The 20530-nt window shown below is 37.7% G+C and overlaps 1 protein-coding gene across 3 annotated transcripts in view; it reads left to right on the top strand.

Annotated features, from left to right (window-relative positions):
* LOC306870320 (KN motif and ankyrin repeat domain-containing protein 1-like) overlaps positions 1–20530 on the top strand; it is a 58394-nt gene that overhangs the window by 16894 nt on the left and 20970 nt on the right. The window contains exons 2-3 of one of the 3 annotated variants that reach the window (XM_079417526.1): positions 3815–3912; positions 16514–16642. In XM_079417526.1, the coding sequence (XP_079273652.1) occupies positions 16606–16642 (37 nt within the window). In that variant the 5' untranslated portion in view covers positions 3815–3912; positions 16514–16605. Of the gene's footprint in view, positions 1–3814; positions 3913–14415; positions 14733–16513; positions 16643–20243; positions 20331–20530 lie in introns of those variants that run through there. The other 2 variants (XM_079417525.1, XM_079417528.1) reach the window with 2 other exon arrangements.

Below are 20530 nucleotides of genomic sequence, written 5' to 3'. Positions count from 1 at the left end.
TGAAAAGGTTCTCTAAACGAGCTATTAACCTAATCATCTGAATCAACTAATTAACTCTAAACACCTGCAAAAGATTCCTGAGGCTTTTAAAAACTCCCAGCCTGGTTCATTACTCAAAACCGCAATCATGGGTAAGACTGCTGACCTGACTGCTGTCCAGAAGGCCATCATTGACACCCTCAAGCAAGAGGGTAAGACACAGAAAGAAATTTCTGAACGAATAGGCTGTTCCCAGAGTGCTGTATCAAGGCACCTCAGTGGGAAGTCTGTGGGAAGGAAAAAGTGTGGCAGAAAACGCAGCACAACGAGAAGAGGTGACCGGACCCTGAGGAAGATTGTGGAGAAGGACCGATTCCAGACCTTGGGGGACCTGCGGAAGCAGTGGACTGAGTCTGGAGTAGAAACATCCAGAGCCACCGTGTACAGGCGTGTGCAGGAAATGGGCTACAGGTGCCGCATTCCCCAGGTCAAGCCACTTTTGAACCAGAAACAGCGGCAGAAGCGCCTGACCTGGGCTACAGAGAAGCAGCACTGGACTGTTGCTCAGTGGTCCAAAGTACTTTTTTCGGATGAAAGCAAATTTTGCATGTCATTCGGAAATCAAGGTGCCAGAGTCTGGAGGAAGACTGGGGAGAGGGAAATGCCAAAATGCCTGAAGTCCAGTGTCAAGTACCCACAGTCAGTGCTGGTGTTGGTCCACTGTGTTTTATCAAGGGCAGGGTCAATGCAGCTAGCTATCAGGAGATTTTGGAGCACTTCATGCTTCCATCTGCTGAAAAGCTTTATGGAGATGAAGATTTAATTTTTCAGCACGACCTGGCACCTGCTCACAGTGCCAAAACCACTGGTAAATGGTTTACTGACCATGGTATTACTGTGCTCATTTGGCCTGCCAACTCTCCTGACCTGAACCCCATAGAGAATCTGTGGGATATTGTGAAGAGAAAGTTGAGAGACGCAAGACCCAACACTCTGGATGAGCTTAAGGCCGCTATCGAAGCATCCTGGGCCTCCATAACACCTCAGCAGTGCCACAGGCTGATTGCCTCCATGCCACGCCGCATTGAAGCAGTCATTTCTGCAAAAGGATTCCCGACCAAGTATTGAGTGCATAACTGAACATAATTATTTGAAGGTTGACTTTTTTTGTATTAAAAACACTTTTCTTTTATTGGTCGGATGAAATATGCTAATTTTTTGAGATAGGAATTTTGGGTTTTCATGAGCTGTATGCCAAAATCATCAATATTAAAACAATAAAAGGCTTGAACTACTTCAGTTGTGTTGTAATGAATCTAAAATATATGAAAGTCTAATGTTTATCAGTACATTACAGAAAATAATGAACTTTATCACAATATGCTAATTTTTTGAAAAGGAACTGTATAACATTGTGAGAAAGTTATCATAAATGTGGTTGCGTCTGCAAAGCCTTATTCAAGACACATTTTGTGCATGTATTCTCGAAATTATATGTGTGGAACTCCATGTTTTACAGCACATTTTAATAGATTATTTATTTATGTTTACCTGTAAAACCTTCATTTATCTTCGGAACACAAATTAAGATATTTTTGATGAAATATGAGAGCTTTCTGACCCTGCATAGACAGCAACATTACTGAAATGTTCAATGCCCAGAAAGGTAGTGAGGACATTGTTAACAGTGTTGGGGAGTAGTTAACTACAAGTAGCGACGCTACTAACTTAACTACATTTTTCAGTAGCTTGGCAGTAGCTCAGTTGCTTTTTAAACAGTGTAGCTTTTCCAGTAGCTAACTACTTTTTGCAGCAAGTAGCGGTGTAGCGCGAGCAAAAGCTACATTGCGTTTTGTTGAGCCTGCGCGAATCAGCGCGATGCAAGGATATTCTTCTTGTTTGATTACAAACTCATTTTTTGCCATTACCGCCACCTGTTGTTTAATCACGCATCTTGCGGCTAACGGTTCACTGACGTACAGAAGTGGGTTGACACACCCATATTATCCACGATGGAGCAAGACGTGGCGGCAGATTTGGAGGATGGAGAAACAACTAACGTTAATTACCCATGGCCTTATTTGTCCAAGTTCATGTCTCTCAAAGAAACGACAAGTAAAGGTTACACTTTTTGTAACAGTCTGAGATATTTGAGTGTTGTGTGTAATAAAACAATACTCTTTGAAATCATAATTGTATTGCATTGTTTTAAACACTAAATATTTTACTTAAAACATTCCTCAGACACTTATTCAGTTATTTATAATATACGTTGTTCAAAAAAATCAAAAGTAGTTTCAATGTAGCTAGCTACTTTTTGATAGTAACTTGTAGTGTAGCTAACTACTTTTCCAAAAGGGTAGCTTGACTGTAGTTTAACTACTTTAACTTACGAGTAGCTTGTAGCTTGTCAAACTACAGTTTCAGAGTAGCTTCCCCAACACTGATTGTTAAAAAATAGTCATTATGCGTGGTACTGACGTAACGAGCATCGAAGACTGACACGGAAAAGAAGAATTTGTTGAATAAAGTCATTATTTTTGTTTTCTTTGCGCACAAAAAGTATTCTCGTAGCTTCATAACATTACAGTTGAACCACTGATGTCACAGGGTATTTTAATGATGTCCTTACTACCTTTCTGGGCCTTGAACGTTTCTGTTGCATTCTGAATATTAATAAAGGTCTTGCGGGTTTGAAACAACATGAGGGTGAGTAATTAATGACAGAATGTTCATTTTTGGGTGAACTATCCCTTTAAATGTGTCATTTTTAAGTAGAAATACTTAATAGCTAATGAATGGTTTAGATTAATGAGATGATACTGAATGCATCTAATAAGTTTCAGCGAGATCTGATTCACACACATTTTTATCATTTTTAAGGCACATCTTCATATTATAATTTACATGAGTTCCTCCTGTTCTCAGAGCTCTTGTAATTACAGGGACGGGTTGGATGTGTCATTCCTGCTTTGATGTGAGTGTACAGTGACCTAAAGGGTTACAATGCCACTGTCTGTTCTCCTCCAGAGCTCACTTACCACACCTCTCAACTTTCTGCGGAGAGCAGAGTTCCAGTGATCTCCACACAATACAGTGCATTATCTGCAAGAGGGTGCGCTAGTATTGTCATAACCTTATGACCCTTTGACCCCTCACACCATAAACAAAAACACAATGTCAGTCTTGAAGAGCTAATGGTCCCACAGAGCTCAGTTGAAGTTGTCCAATTGTTTCTGGTGTTACTTTTAAGGAATCTGAAGCAATTTTCCTATATTGTATATCTCTGAGACATGTAATGATGAAAAATAATACTTAATGGAGAGGACTGGTATGTAGAGAGTAGCCTACTAATACAATTATCTTTAAAATCTTTAATCACTGTTTATTCTATTGCTTTGCTTGAAAGCTTTTACACTTACAGATACTTAAAGATTTGTTATACAAGTTGAAGGTTTAGTTTGCCCTCATGTCTTTCATTAAATTAGATGCTTTTTGTGTGTATGTTTATTTTTGATCAGCTGCTTGTGAATAGTTTGAAAAACTAGTCACAGCTGTCAGCACTGTTCAGCTCTAATAACATGTCTGAACATTAAATACATTAAACAGGCATCATCATGTCCATGTGCAAAATCAGCTTTCGCTGTAGGGGACAGTTAAATTCTTAGGTTGTCAGATGTCATGGATAGTGACTACAGCAGAGCAACAGCTGCTGCTTCATCCATGCAGGTTATACATTCCTTATGGCTGTGTTTGTTGTATTTCTTCAATGTAAATGTCAAAGGATAAGTTGACATCATCCTGTTGATCTAAGTATCTCTTTGTCTTTCTTCAGGCAATGCTTGTCATCTGTTAAAGGGTTTCCTGCTGCACATTTTAGTTTGGAGAACGTAAGCTCTGAAAACTGTGGGTCTTCTCACCACTCAACAGCAGGTGATGTTTTGTTTGTTTCTTCTCACTGTCATCCTTGTTTTGTTTAAAGGGTCTGTTTAGCCAAAAACTGAAATTCTATAACCATGTTTTCTCAAACCTGTATGGCTTTCTGCTGTGGAACACAAAAGAAGATATTGTAAAGAATGTTGGGAACCAAACAGTTTCGCTTCTCTTTGACTTCCATTGTATTTATTTATTTTGTTCATACAGTGAAGGTCATTGGTAACCAAAACTGTTTAGTTCCCAACATTTTTCACAATATAGTCTTTTGTTACACAAAAGAAAGGTCATACAGTCAAAAAAGTCAGGTTTGGAACAACTTGAGGGAACTAGCCTCTCATTAGGCACAGATTTTAATTTTTTATCTCCTGACTTTTTTTTTTTTTTTTTTTTTAGTGTGTTTATTATGAAATGACTTTTTATTTAATTTTTTCCTGAATGAGCTAGTGATTTTGGACATGCTGTATGCATGAATACGTCGATTCGTAAACAAATGCCATTTTAACACATTCCATTGACTTGTTTTATGAAGAAAATACCTTTTGGCCTCAACTTATAGAATTCCATGGTGTTCAATTAGAGGCTTGTTTGTGATTTTACTTTGGTTGCTTGTATGTGAGTCCTCACACAGAGGCCTTTTGTGAACATGCTGGATTTGTCATTGCTTTTGTAGATGCTGCGGACACAGTCAACCACAACACTCATTATACCTTTCAGTTTAGGCAGACGGAAGGGTACATTTACAGACTATAATGTCTCTTTCAAAAGAACTAGGGAAAGTATCGCACACACAAGGTGTTAATCTTGTAAATTATTATTTTACTTTTCGTGGCTAACCGTTTCATTCATTCGTTTTTGTAGTCTAAACAGCGTCTTTAAAACTCTCAGTTGATAAGAACATGGGTTATTATTAATGTACAAAATGGGGTTTGAAACCATTTATTTTTAAATGAATTAAGCTGAATTTTCGGCAGCCATTATTCCAGTATTCAATGTCACATGATCCTTTAAGTATACAATCAAAAAATGTACCTTTTATTCACCAGAGTGATGACATATATGTATTTTTTACAAAAGGTTTTTAAATCTACCTTTATGGGAAGCAAGTCACAGCCCCGTCTACGTATTCATGCCCCTCTCACTATTGTTCAGTTTATTCCTGCTTCAGTTGTTATAGTGAAAGTGAAATTGAAGTGACATACGGCCAAGTATGGTGACCCATACTCGGAAATCGTGCTCTGCATTTAACCCATCCAAAGTGCACACACACAGCAGTGAACACACACACACCGTGAACACACACCCGAAGCAGTGGGCAGCCATTTATGCTGCGGCACCCGGGGAGCAGTTGGGGGTTCGGTGCCTTGCTCAAGGGCACCTCAGTCGTGGTATTGAGGGTGGAGAGAGCACTGGACATTCACTCCCCCCACCTACAATCCCTGCCGGCCCGAGACTCGAACCCGCAACCTTTGGATTACGAGTCGGACTCTCTAACCATTAGGCCACGACTTCCCTTAATTGCTTATACAGGAAGCAATTCAAATTTCTACTGCCTGATTGTGTCTATTGCATTCATTCTAGTCATGAGAAGTTTTACAGAGCATGCTTTAGTGCTCTGACAGTCGGACAGATCCCATGGGGAGAATAGAACGGGTGGGAAAGTGTGTGTGTGTGGTGGATGGCAGTTACATGGCATAAATATGGGGGATTCCTCAAACTGGCTTCGTCTACCAGTGTCTAACCCAGATGGGATCCTCAGTTTCTCTTCCTTGTCTGTGTGGTGCGACAAATCACTTCACCGTGACAACACCATTATCTGTCTCTCTCTCCCACACTTGCTGCCAGTAAACAACAGAAAATTTTAGACAACAAATAGCTATGCTGGATTGATGTTTTGTTTTCTTATTTTTAACCTAACAATTTTTTTGGCTGAAACTTTTTATTTGTTGTGTCTAAATTGTCAAGGTATCTACTTAATCAAATTTCTGTTCCCACCAAGCTCTCAGCTATTTCATTCTCAGATAAGATTATATGGCTTATCGTTTAGCTATGGGAATATGTCCTCTTTGCGTATCTGAAGACCTTAAAGAGCATCTCTCATTCCTGCTGATAAGCTCATGCCATAGTGGTCCACTTAATAACAGCATGAATGGCCGAATAAAGCCAGCCTTGGCCATGACGTCACCTCAGTAGTCCCTCTGGACCAGCTCAACAACTAGAGACAAAAGGCTACCAGGATAGTGACCGGCTAGTGGAGATTCTATCTTATTTAGAGACTCAAATGTTGGTGTTGGACAGCTGGTCCAGTCAATGCTCAACAGATGGCCGTGCATAAACAGTGGATAAGGGTTAGAAAATTAATTCATAGGGAGTACATTAGGCCACTAACAAGTTCCTTTGCCATATTAACGTTTGTTTAGTACATCTCTTTTTCGATCTGGAAGCTGAGATTGAGCCAGTTGTTGCTTTCCTTCACCTGTGTATGCCATTGGCATCTATTAGAGTGAGTTTTATAAAGCGTATCTGAGTAACTCCCTGAAACGTATGTTGCCTGCTTTACGGTTGCTCACTCGATTGAAAGCATAGCGGATGAATGATTTCCCAAACTTTCACAGTTGATGCTCTTGGTCTTTGTTGTGCTGATTTCGGGCAGGGTGACAGCTGTTGATGTGGCTTCAGGATCATAGGGACCCGTAGCGTGGGGAGCAGAGGGAAAATTGATTTTCAGTGCATTTTCTGACAAAACCTGGTGGGACGCTTGTGCTAAAGCCAATGGTTGCGATGTGGGTAATTTCTTAGAGATCAGAAATCACTGCGAAAAGCTCTGGTGATTGTTGACACTTATGATGAAATGTGCCTGTGAGTTTGTGTATGTTGTACCAGTTCATTCTTCTGGTAATTGCTTTTTTAGAGGGTTCATGTCTGTTGGATGCCAAGGTTTGCCCATTCCATGCATTTCCCAGCCTAATCCACCTCCTCCCTTCCCAGCCCCCCGGAATGGGCCCTTTCTCATTAGCACCATTATAGCCTAGCCAGCTCAAGTGGTTAAGCCAAACAAAACCCTTTAGCCTTTAAACACAGCTCTTATTAAGCCTGGCAAGGTGTGTTTAGAGTTGGAATTTCTCCTGCTTCTTTGTAAATGCTGTCTAAAACATTCCTGTAGTGTCTGTTATCAAGGAGCACCCTTTGGGTTTCCAATTAATTATTTTCTTTTTCTTTTTGTCGGTCTTTTTTTTTTTTTTTTAGTCTTGTAAACAGTAAGTCTTCATTTGGATTTAGCATGTAGGTAGGAATTGTAAGCATCCTTTGAATTCATTTTCTTTTGGGGTATGCATGTATGTATTGACGTGACCCTGGACCACAATACCAGTCATAAGGGTACATTTTTTCGAAATTGATAGCTGAATAAATAAGCTTTCCATTGATGTATGGTTTATAAGGATAGGACGATATTTGGCCGAAATACAACTATTTGCAAATCTGTAATCTGAGGGTGCAAAAAAAATAAAATATTGAGAAAATCGCCTTTAAAATTGTCACATGAAGTTTTTAGCAATGCATATTACTAATCAAAAATGAAGTTTGTGAATAGTTCGCACCTGATGTGAATAGAGCCTCATCACCGCCGCCGTTAAATGCCGAGCGCGCCTCTCCTCGGGAGACCGGTCTCTTCCCCGTGCATGCATGCTGGTGTCCTCGTGGGTCCAGGAAAGGGAGCGTAGAGGGAACTACCCGCCGCCGCCAGAGAAGCGAGCCGCCGGACCCGCAGTCCGGTCGGTACCGCACCCGTGATACGGCCGTCGGGCCAGGACGCCGGGCCGTGAAATCCTGTCGAGCACCCGGGGATTAAGGAGTTGGACGAAGCCGCCACAGAAGCCGTCGTCACCCGCGCCCCGGGACCTCCAGACGGGAGCGCGTGCGGCCGCCGGACTCCGCCCCTTACCTGGACCCTTCCCTCCTGAACACTGCCCTCCTTCACAAGCCCCGCAGCACAACGAGGACACCAGATCCCTGTTTATTTTGAACACTTTTCCCCCTTTGGACACTTTATTTTAATATTTTGTTTAATAAAAACCTCTCCGAGGCTTGACGCCACGCCCACTGTGTCTGTCGTTGGCTCCTCCCGCCACAGTATAAAACAATAAGTAAAAACATTAAGATATTAATGACTAAAATATAATTAATTTTATATGATTTTTTTCTGGTATAAAAACATTTGTGTAGCTGTAACTAAAGGTCAATGTATGTAATGAATTTAAAGTGTTATAATAAGCAATATTATTTTAATTTAATAAATTTATAAAATTACGAAGTTACTTAACTAAAATATATTAATATTTTTTCTATTTGTAGCAGTAAATAAATATTTTAAATGTGTATTAAATATTAAAAATATATGATATGATAGTAAAGACATTAAAATATAAAATGTGTTAACATGTAAAGTATTAATTATTTAAAGTAACAGCCTAATCAATCCATATAAAAGCATAAGGTTAATACTCCTCAGAAGTATTTCATTCCCGGAAACGGTCCTCTGGTCCCTCAGTTGACTGGCTGAGGAAACCAAAAACTTTGTGTCAGTCATCAGTGTCAGTGGATTTCAAACCAAGCAAGTGTGAACACAATTAAACATTTTTAAGCCTTTTTGTTTTTTTAGAAGGACAATTTTAATCCTGCAGTATAATTTGATATGCATTTTGATAAATAAAGCATGGTATTGCAGCATTCAGTGGCCGTAACTCTGGGAGGGTCCCTTGGCCTCCAGCCCTCTCAAGGCTCTTTATCATGAGAAGAACGGCCGCTGGGCCTCTCAGTCTGTCTGGCTCCACTGGAGAGCAAAACAAATAACTGGCTCCAGTCTGTCCTTGGTCAAATGCACGGTTGGACAGAGGTGAGGAGATAGGATGAGAACGAAAGCTAGAATGGAATAAAATGCACATTGTTTCATTTAGTTACAAAACTGATAGAACGAGATGAGTAAAGAAAGACATTCATCTGTCAGAGAAATGAGGGGACAGATAGTGAAAGAGTGTATGGTTGATAGGGACTACCCACTCTGTGTGCCTGTCCCTTCTTTACACCCCTGTGGAGTGAAAGGGCTGGATCATTGTTAAATGAAGCGGTGAGTTTGCTCTGCAGTGCTACGTGGAGTGAACGGTTTCCCCTCAAATGCTTTCATGCATGCTTTACATGACTTTTTTTTCCCCCCTCTGATGAGATAATTGGAATTAATGTATGTTTTTTGGTATCTATGTTTTTCTTTCCATTTTGACTGTTGGTGGTTTGATTTGATATGGAAGAAAACTTGCATTTAATTTTATTTGTTCTTGGGGAAAATCTTTATTTGTTTATTAATTAGGTTTATTGTGTTTGTTTGCTCCTGCACTCATTTACTGAAACTGTGTACGTTGGAAGCCTGTAGATGGCAGTGTTGTCAAGGTTGGAGAGTTGGACTGGCACTGGACTCTTGAAGCCTTGTAGTATTGGCTGGCTCAGTGTAACCCCAATTTAGTCTGGTAGAGAAGTTGATACAGTGTCTGTTGGCATCTTTTATGTTGTCTGGCTGCAAGCAGACAAAAATGGAAGTGTATTCACAGCACTACATTCCCGCTAAAGAGAAGAGGTAGAAGGTGAATAGAAAGTGTATCGTGTTGGATGCTCCTGAAGCTGTTTGGTTTAAAGAACACTCTGCTTTTCTCACATTTGAAGACATGTTGGCTTTTGTGGGTTTATGGGTTCATATTCTTATTTCTTTGAAAATCAGTCTGTTACTAAAGTCAGACAGGCCAGGCACTCGTGATTCGGTTTAGGGAAATAATAATTTTGGAAAGACATAACAAGGAACTGTCAGACTTTCCCCATTAGCTTAATTGAAAATTTAGTTTAGTTTCAGACTGACAGTGCAAAAGAAATATACTATCAGCTCTTGTCTTCAGGGTGTTTGTAGTGCTTAGCCATATTTTGGGGGCAAATTTGTACCCAGAAGTTACCTAAATCTGATAAAATCTCGATTTGGGGATGTCCTCATTTGTATTTTTTTCATTTTGTAAAAATGCTGAAAGTTTACTGTTAGAGTTAGCTTATTATAACTTCAGATGTTCTTGTTTAGTGAATGAGTGTTTGTGTGTGCTTTTGTGGATTTGGCCCTGTTGTGGTAGAGTCCCGTTTTAACAGATGAACCGCATTCCAAAAATAGAGAAGAACTGGAATCAGAGGTGCATTTCGAATCAGCCTCCTAAATCTGTCCTCAGGTTATGAATAGGTACCAACTATTAGCAAATAAGTATAAAAGTACATGAACAAAAAACAATACATTTTTTGAAAGTTATTGTATTTATTTCATTTGGTCAGCTTTTTACTTTAGATTTTTTTTTGTCCTTTTTTTGTCCTCATGCAACCTTTTCTGTTATCAAATTTTTACTTCACAATCAGACAATTGATTTTCAGATTATAAAGGAAAGATCTCAGCTCTTTTTCAAAACCAGCTATCATTATTGCACAGGAATGCATTGAGTGCAAGTCAGTGTCTCTACCAGACCTCTTGAAATTAGAATTCAATAGAACAGACAATTCATACAAATAAAAATGTACTATTATTAAAGTTTATCAAATACAGGAACAAGACTGGTCTTGCTATATACATTAGTTCACATTTTGAGGTCCGTAAGATTATTTATTTATTTATTTACTTTTATTTAGCAAGGTTGCTATCAATTGATAAATGTTACAGTACAGACATCTATAATTTTGCTGTTTATTTGAGCTTTCCATTCATTAAAGAATCCTGAAAAATATATCAAGGTTTCCACAAAAAATATTAAGCAGCACAACTGTTTTCAACATTGAGAATAATAATAGGCCTAAATGTTTATAGAGCACCAAATCAGAATAAATTACATTGTAAATGAATAAATTACATTACAAAATGTGTTAAAATAAAAAGCAGTTATTTTAAATTGTAAAAATATTTAAAAATATTACAGATTGTGCTATATTTTTGATCAAACAAATGCAGCCATGGTGAGCATAAGAGATTTAAAAAAAGGTTTTACTAACCCCGAACTTTTGAACAGTAGGCCAAAGTTTATCTATAGTCTTTCTTTCCACAACAATCTATTTTTGACCATCTTAAAAATCTCTTTAACCTTTGACAACACTAGATAAGATGGTTTGGAAAGGCACAAATGGACTCTTCAAATGATCTTGCATTGAAGTCAGACTAATTTGTTCAAATAGTCTCCATTTCATACAGTTTGTTGTCTTGTTTTGAGTTATAAACATATTTGTCTCCAAAAGTAACAAAATGCATTTGTATATTTCCTGGATTCCAAATATATTGTATATATTTATGTTTCAGAGAGCATGTGAAGAGGAGGAAGCTGTAGTAGCTTAGAGCGATGTCCTTGTTGCTAATAATCAAACACTTTGCCTGCACTTACTACTGAATCTAGAGTCATATCACAAGACGCCGTTTAAGGCAAACAGACCAGACAAGAGGGTGATAATGACAAAAATAGGCTCTACGGCCCATGCGTTTCTCTTAACGGGTCTGTGGTTATGATTAAGTCACTTTCTCTTCGGGGTTCAAATGAGTCTTTATATTTAGCTGACCTAGATCAGGTTTAGGACCTTTCAGTCCGATCTTCAGTTTAAAACTGGTCGTCTAGTGCATCAGTCGCTTACAGGAGTTTGCACTCGCAGTTTTAAGGTTGACTTTTACAGCAAGTTGATGTCGGGTTCTTGGAATATCCTGGATACAGTTGATTCAGATGAACCGGGTAATGACTATGTGGTTGATTGTGATTTATTTGTCAATTACTTATTTAATAAACCAAAGCAGCACTCTTAATATGCTGCATTGTGTGTCTGCCTTTGCATGTAAAAATGGTTTCGTTGAGTTTCACATTGCTTAGGCTGAAAACCCAAGGACAGAATAAAAATGGTCTGCGGTTTCAAAACCCCCCTGTGCCTGTCAAGATAATTATAAGCTTTGAAGCTGGATTTGGAAGAAGGGGGATCAGCATGGTTGTCGTAAGTAATGGTTGGGGGCATTTGAGCCCGGGTCAGACCTTTGGCCCCCCTGCCAGAAGCTAACACGAATGCACAGGTGTGTTCAGCCCCTTGCTTTTCTGAAGTTCTTTTAGTTCTGGTTTATTTAAAAGCTCAGCGCTGTAATGAAATTCAGCTGGCTGCTTTCATGGTCAAGTTGCCGCTGACAAATCCTCCTTTTCCTCCAACTCTTGTCTTCATAATGACTGTGGCTGGTGTTAAGTGAAAAATGGTGTTTATGAGTCTAGGCTGTTTTTTCACTCTCTTAAACATTGTTGTGGAAGATCAAAAGGGAGTGTGTGGATGTGAGTGTGTTTCTGGCGTATAGTTTGCAAGTTTCAGAGGGAAATAATTCAGATTTGTTCATCTGAATCATTTCACTTGAGCATATACTCCTGCACTCTCCATTTTCTTGACTTCAGGTTATGTGACATTATGAATGTGACATCAGGATCCTCTCGTTGAAAATAGTCAATGGACACACCTGCAGCTCCACCTCAAACTACAACAGCAATATCCGAAATGGCCTTGTGGCCTCTCAAATGACCCTTCTCCCCTGAGGACATAAAGATCATGTTACTTTGACCCATTATTTGAATTTTTGTGAGAGCAGCATGAGGCTCTAAAGGTGGTCTCATGTTTAGAATGTTGTTAGTTTGAAAAGCTCCTTGGATTGTGTTAAAGGAAACAACAAATCTTGCATTTACTTACCCTGTATCACTTGTGTGAAGAAAAATGTCATACAGTGACTGTAGCCTTTCAAACTGCTCAATGGATAAGAAGCAGCATACAGGTAGCCTATATGACTCCACCATATTTCAAGATTACTGATGCCATATGATAACTTTGTATGAGAAACTGCATCTTCCCCTCCAATTTAGCTGTCATATCTGTCACACAAATATCGTTCAAAAGTTTGGGGTAAGACTAATTGATTGATTGATCTATTTATTTATTTATTCATTTTTAAGAAGTCTGTTGGGCTCACCAAGGCTGCCTCTATTTATTAAAAATAGAGTAAAATCCATAATATTGTGAAATAATAATAATAATAATAATAATAATACAATTTAAATGAACTGTTTATTTTAATATATTTTCAAATGTTGTGATAAAATAGAATTTTTAGCATTACTCCAGTCTTCAGTGTCACATGATCCTTCAGAAATCCTTCTAATGTGTTGATTTGGTGCTTAAGAAACATTTCTTATTCTCATTGTTCTCATTCCCATTTCTCATTATAACTATTGTAAGCTTTTTACTAACCCCAAACTTTTGAATGGATGTGTATCTCAAAGTTCTGCATTTATGTAAACTTGGCTTGACTCTTCACATTGCATTTTTAGATCCAAGATTTTAGAGCTCTTGCAGAGGGAAATATTTTAACTTGATCTGCTTTGTATTTGTATACTAATGTATCAACTGCTTTCACTGCAATTTAAATATAATGCAAGAATCCTCTGCATTCCTCTAAATTTCTCCTTAAGTGTTCCACAGAACTAAGTCATACGTGTACACTGTACAGAAACAACACAAGTAATTTTTTATTTTTTTTCTGCAAATTAACCATTTAAAGTGAATTCTGTGGAAGGTGTGATAGAAAGAGCAGTTAAATTAATTACAAGTGACAGGGAAACTAGGTGTGTTTGTGCATTTTTCTAAAGCAGTACACCTTACCACTCCCATTTTAGATATGTCTCCAGCAGTGGTGTGTGTGTTTGAACGCAGAGCTTTGTATGGACCTGCATTCCATGTTTAAATGCTGCCTCTAGCTCTGGTGTTGTGTCAGGTGACTGCCTCGTCATGCTACCCTGCCCTCACCTCTGGAGGTGTGCAATACCTCCCACTAGCATGCCACGTTTCTCATGCAAGATTTTCTGTCACATTCCCTCTATTTATGAAACTGTCTTATATAAAACATAGATTGCAACAATACTTTCTAGTCTATTTTCTAGTTGCCAGAACCGAATATTTTAAAAGTGTAGCAGTGCAGATTTATAAAAGGTATAAAACTGCTTTCTTTTCTCATCAGCATTAATCTTCACGCTCTGTGTATACCTGTTAGCAAGGCATTATGTGTGTCGTCTTTGATTACAGATGTCTTAATTTATCAACAATTTGCTTTTCAGGAGTTGTCAGTCTATATGACTCTGTTTTCTTTCATCTTTCACTTATCCCACTGACATACCTGGAACAAATATCTGGACATCTGTCCTTGCTGTAAGCAGTAGATTGTTATAAATGGCATTTATGTAATTCTAAGGTATTTTACTGTGTATCTCTCTAATTTTTCTTTATGAAAAGTCACTTCATATTGTAGTATTCAAGTTTAGACTTTGCTAACAGGATGTTGAGAATATAGGGAGTGACAATGAGTAAAAATTAAACACGCCTTTCTGATTTTTCATGCTATCAGAATGATCTACCTGCAGTTACATGTCAATCTGTGCTGGGCTGACCCTGTTTGCTATTAACAAGCAACCTTGTTGATGCCTTTGTGCCAATAGAGGACTTAACATTGAAGGAGTGTTTGATTTAGACGGCATCTACCTTTTTTGCAGAGGGTCTCCTGTTAATGGTCTGGTGACCGACGGATGGATGCATCCTTTCCTCTTATAGGATCTCTGAAATCTGAGCAAGTTAGCTAATCTTAGCTGTAATATACACTCCATGGTGGCGCATAGATGTTTTGGCTTATAGGTTACTAAGGCCGTAGTAACACCATTCTTTTTGACTACGTTGAAGAAGTTTAACAATGACTGAGCAAGGTAGGTGCACTTTTTAGTCTAATGTCACGTGTTTCTAATGTACATGTGATGTAAATTTGTTCTGAAACTGAACTGACCCATGTCAGGCTTTGTCTGTAGAATTTGTGATGCAAGCTAATCTGTGTGATATTTTTAAGTGGTCAAGCATTCTGGGTTTAAAATATCTTCCAATTCAAGCCACACATTCATTTTAAATAGCAGCTTTTTAGTCATGTTTAGCATGACAAGCTCAAAATTGACTTTCACCCACATGTGCATGTTTTCATCAAATTAGCTTTTGTACATGTTTGCGTCTTTTGAGACTGAGTGATTATATTTGTTAAAACTAAACAACTATGTACAAAGTGTTGAACATGTCTCATTGTTTGCAGACTGAAGTGATTTATTGATGAGCTCTTTTGCTGTGCTTGTTAATGGTGAAAAGGAAAAGTTTGTCCTCTGCCTTCTATTCAAACAAATATCAGCTTTTGACTTGGTGTCTGTTGAAAGACATTGCACAACAAATCTGAGTGGTAACATCAGTTTAGATTAGAACTTTGACCATGCTTTGTCTGCCCCCCCCCCCCCCCCCCCAAAAAAAAGAAAAGCAAGAGAGAGACATGTTGCTGTATCGTTGATGTAATATGTGTGTTTGTGTTTTTATGCAAGTTGGAGGAAATTCCAGCATGTCCTGTGTTTCATAATACTCAAGACTGGTCCAATCATTGTTTTTACTAGTTTCCTAAGTCTGTGTTCTTCAGAGAATATGGCAGACCTTCGATTGGTCCTTCTTCCTGTCGTTCTTCCACTAGGGGTTTATGAGACCCACCACTGTATCTGCTGCACGCATGCATGTCTGCTGCTCTGCTTACACAGCTACCAATCTGCTGTTTAGTAGCTAAATGTTTGTTGGGAAAAATGCACAGCTTTTCCTTTACACACACAAAGTTTGGCACTAGAATCAATATGAAGTTTGAGATGGTTACAGATGGTGTGCTGGTTGCCCCACATCAGTATTTGGCCTTATTGCTTTTGAGGTTTGTTCGTTCCTTCCAGTTCCTGTGCTAATTTAGAATAAGTGCAGTTTTATTTTAGAGTTCTTATAAGGTGCAGGAATGTGCAACTTTGTTCAGCTATATAAGGCTGGCTTTATCTGGGCCTTTCAATGCATGGCAACTCAAATGGAAAAAGATATCAAATTAATAGTTCATACAGAAGTTATGCAATTCTATCATACATTACTTACCCTCATGTTGTTCCACACCTGTATGACTGACTTTCTATCTTCAAAATGTGAATTTTTGAAGAACATTTTTTATACCATTTAATGAAAGTGAATGAGGACTTGCACTGTCAAGCTCAAAATGATTAAAAAAAGCATTATCAGAAGCATCATAAAAGTTTCAGTGCTCATGTACCAAGTGTTTTGAAGATACTATAGCTTTGTTTGAGAAACATTCTGAAATTTAATGAGTTAAAAATGATGACACTGTTCTAGTCTTTGGGTGAACTATAACATCTCAGATTTGTCACAATGTTATTTCTATATCCCCTCTATATGTTGTTAAATGTTAAATGACCTTAATAAAAAGTTCATGTTTTGGTTAAACGTCCCACAAGGTCATGCACACAAACAAAATTGCAACACTAAGGTGCGTCACTAAACTTAGGCCTCACCTATATCAGATCAGAGCCCATGATTTGTTGCACAAACATCACTTTTTTTGCATTTTTTCATAGTATGTGTTTGATTTTGTGAATCGTGCATGTGGCATTGTCTGATGTTTTGTTGTTTTGTCCAGTTTGCAGGTTGCATGGCAAGCTGATTTGATGCATGACATTTGCATGAGTGCATTCAGGCTCTCTGTGGGATTTCGAGCGAGTGTCTGCAGCAATGGCCCAAACCATGCACGTTAACGGCAATGCCTCAGGTAACACCCCTCCCTTTTAATTGGAGCAATTGTCTAATTTGTTCTCTAATGAATCATCATTGTTTATGCCTACAATTGTTCTCAGGTAAAACTGAAGTGTGTATTTTTGGCACCACTAAAATCACCAAACGGAATTGCAAAAATAATAATTGCTGTTAAACAGGTTTCCCAAACACTCCTCCGTCTTCTAAAAGGTTCCACCCCAAACTCACGGCATTGATTGAACCAAAGTTGGGCTTTATTCTTTGTTGGGTTGCTTGCGATGCTCAAAAAAACCAATAGAGAAGTATTTTAACATCAAAAAATGTACACACTTCAGCTTTAACTTTGCCAAGTGAAGACCCAGGTGAGCATTTGAACAGATATATTGAACATGGATGTACAGTACGAACAACAGACGCTTGTGTGTTTTGAGATGTTAAATCTGTAGTATGCAGCATTGGGAAAGTTACTTTGGAAATGTAATGGGTTACAATTTACCCTATTTCAAATATAATAAGTAGTGTAACTATTTCAATTACTTTATTAATGTAATTTAATTTGATTACTTTTTTATTACTTTTCTAAATGTCTAATGAATGTTTTCAACTGTTAATCATTTTAAAACATTTATAGCAAGCCGGGTTAACCTCACAGTAGTACTCAACACTGATTACTGTCAGAAAATCTTTCTTCACTTTAAGATTATATAAAAAAAATCCTATTGTGTCCTAAAATCCTGAAACATTGGTGTCTCATATTTTAGAGAATTCGATGCAGTTTGGGAAAGGAATCAATTAAATCTGTATATGTGTGTGAAAATATAAAGATGTAACCCCATTTGTATTTTTTTTTTTTTTTTTTCTTAAGTACTTGTAATTTAATTATACATTTTTATCATTAACTGTAACAGATTAGTTACATTTGTTTTGTAATTAAATTATGTAATTCTGCTACATGTAACTAGTTACCCCACAACACTGGCAGTATGCTATATTTTCTGTCTATGTATTCTGTTTTCAAATTAATTTCATATAGAATGTAATGTATGTTTTAAGACTTTTCCAATTGTTGAGCGCTGTTTTAGGGTACAAGTCCATGCTTCTGTTTAGCACCTGCACAGTCCTGCAGGTCTAACACAGTATAGAAGCGTGACTTTCGCAGAATGCCTTGCACAGCTTCTCAGCCATGCTCTGAACACTCAACCACATCCTCAACACATTCCACTGTGCATTCCTCCTGACAATAAAGTGAAAGAGCAACAACATGAGTAATAAGAACTGTTATGTCAGTCACATATTGAAACAATTGAATGGAATTTAATTGAATTATGGGTTTTGCTCTTTTTTTTTTTTTTTTTTTCTTTTTTTTTTTTGGCCAGCCTGTGTTGACAGAAGGTCATTTTAATACTTTAAATGTCAAGCAGGCATGATTTTGTTGTAGATTAAGGAAATCATCTTGATGAAACTAAGAGAGTCAATATATTCTTTCTTTAAGATATTGTATCTTCTTTGGGCATTTTGGTTGTCTGTGTCACTGAACCTTCACCTTTGATGTTTACACAATGAAATTCAGGTCAGTAACAGCCTAAAGGAGATTTTGTTATCTTGGACCCTTTCCATATGGCAGCTCCACAGCAAACTAAGGCCAGAGCACTTAATGTTAAACAAGGCTGTCAAGCTGTGCCATTATGAAGTCTAGAGTTCTAGTTGATTAGAATGTCAACATTGAAGGGCTAATGGACGTGCTAAATTGTTGGACGCTAGTGTTACGGGTACTTGATTACTGTTGAGTTACAATGGTCGTCTCTATACAAATGATCTGGTTCCTCGTTAACATTTTAAACATCTTTCTTTGTGTATTGACTGTCAGTAAAGTCAAGTTTTCATTCTTGTCTACGGTGTACAAACTTTCAAAGCAGATGTGTGACTGCTAATATATTTTGTGTTAGAACAAGTTTGAGTAGATGAATTCAATATATGGTACAGTACAAGTTTAGTTTTGTAAAAACCCCATGAATTTATGATGAAGGTTTTGTGGCTTGTAGTCCACATCTGTTAGCTTAGTGGCCATCTGTGGTCAAAGTTGAGAAAATTATTAGATATTTACAGTTCAAATGTGCAGTTTTTAATCCTGGGAAAATAGACAAAAAAAAATGCATGCATGCAGGGGTGCATAACAGATTTTGTCCATTACTGCTATAGCAAATCACACTAGCTGTGATGTACAGGTGCATCTAAAAAAAATAGAATATGGTGAAAGTTCTTTCTTTCTTTGTAACTTTTCAAAAAGTGAAACTTTTATATATTCTAGATTCATTACATGTAAAGTAAAACATTTCAAAAGGTTTTTTTGTTCTTTTAATTTTGATGATTAGAGCTCATGAATGTCAATAGTGAGTATGTGGAAAAGTATCAGGAAAAGTGGCTTTGTAGCCCTTTTCCTGAAGACATCTGAGTGTAGTGACTTGATGTCTTCAGCTTCAGTCCACTCCTCGTGAAGCTCTCACAAGTGTTTGAATCAGCTTTGCTTGACCATATTCTCAAGCTTGCGGTCATCCCTGTTGGTTGTTCACCTTTTCCTATCCAAATTCTTCCTTCCAGTCAACTTTGCATTTAATATGCTTTGATACAGCACACTGTGAACATCCACCCCTTTCAGTAATGACCCTCTGTGACTTACCCTCTTTGTGGAGGGTGTCAATGATTGCCTTCTGGACCATTGCCAAGTCAACTGTCTTCCCCATTATTGTGGTTTCAAAGAACAAGAGATACCTGTAATTTATACTGTAGGGATGGTCATTTAATGAAACTCAAATATAAACATTCTAATATTTTGAGATACTGTATTTTTGACTTTCATGAGCTCTAATCATCAAAATTAAAACAACAAAAAAACCTAGAATATATAAAACTTTTCAAAAAAAGAGAGAACTTTTTTTCACGATATTCTAATTTTTGAGATGCACCTGAATGCTTTGCTTCCATTGTCCTCATTTGTAAGTTGCTTTGGATAAGTGTCTGCTAAATGTAAATGTTTACTAAAAGATACCGGATTTACAAACGTTACACTAACACAGAAAAGAGAACTGCACTCCTCAAGCCATTTCATGGACTATTTAAGTTCTTATCAGAGCATGTCTGAAATCTTATGCAGTCTGTTACGAAATGAGTGATGAGTGAAACAGGACTATGATTCAGCCTTACTAATTGTAATTAATTTGAAGTTTATTGTCTACAACAACAACAACATACTCTGCATATACTTTACCGCCATTCCTTCTGATATTCTTGGTTCAGTTACTGTTAATATTGGCTGAATTATTTAGTCTGAGAAGTACTCCAGGTTTAGTTAATATGAATGGTTAATACTGAATCTGTTTACTGTTTTGTTTGGGTTTCACTGTTATTTCATGTCAGGACTATTCTTAGAGAAACTTCTGTATCTGTTCCAGCATTATTGTTGTGCTTGTTTAATGGCTCCGTGTGTGTTTGTTAGTGTGGTCTTGACAATGACGTGGATTTCTGGGATAATTAAACTGGGAGACTGACGTGGTTTCCATGGGCCGGGTCAGGAAATACCAGGCCAGAGTGAGGAAAAAGGGCCTCTGTTTTCTCTTCTCTGTGTGTGTGTGTGTTTGAGAGAAGACTGATATGCTCAGACGAGTAGTGCTAGCCTGCTACAGTACTACTTGTCAAACTCTTGCCCAGTAAGTCACAAAAACATATTATATTCAGTGTTCTAGGCATTTAAATGTAGACTGAATGAATAGCCACTAAGTAAAACAGATGAAATGTTGTAGTTACAGAATTACTAAATGCATGTCAACTGTGTTTTGCTGCTTTGTTTATAGAAGGAAATGTTAAAGAAGTTGCATTTGTATGTTTCATGTTTCAAGCTATTTAGTTT

This window comes from Barbus barbus (assembly GCF_936440315.1).
Source record: "Barbus barbus genome assembly, chromosome: 5".
Lineage (NCBI taxonomy): Eukaryota > Metazoa > Chordata > Actinopteri > Cypriniformes > Cyprinidae > Barbus > Barbus barbus.
Note: the sequence above shows the minus strand (reverse complement) of the source record. Positions and strands in the feature narration are given on the sequence as shown.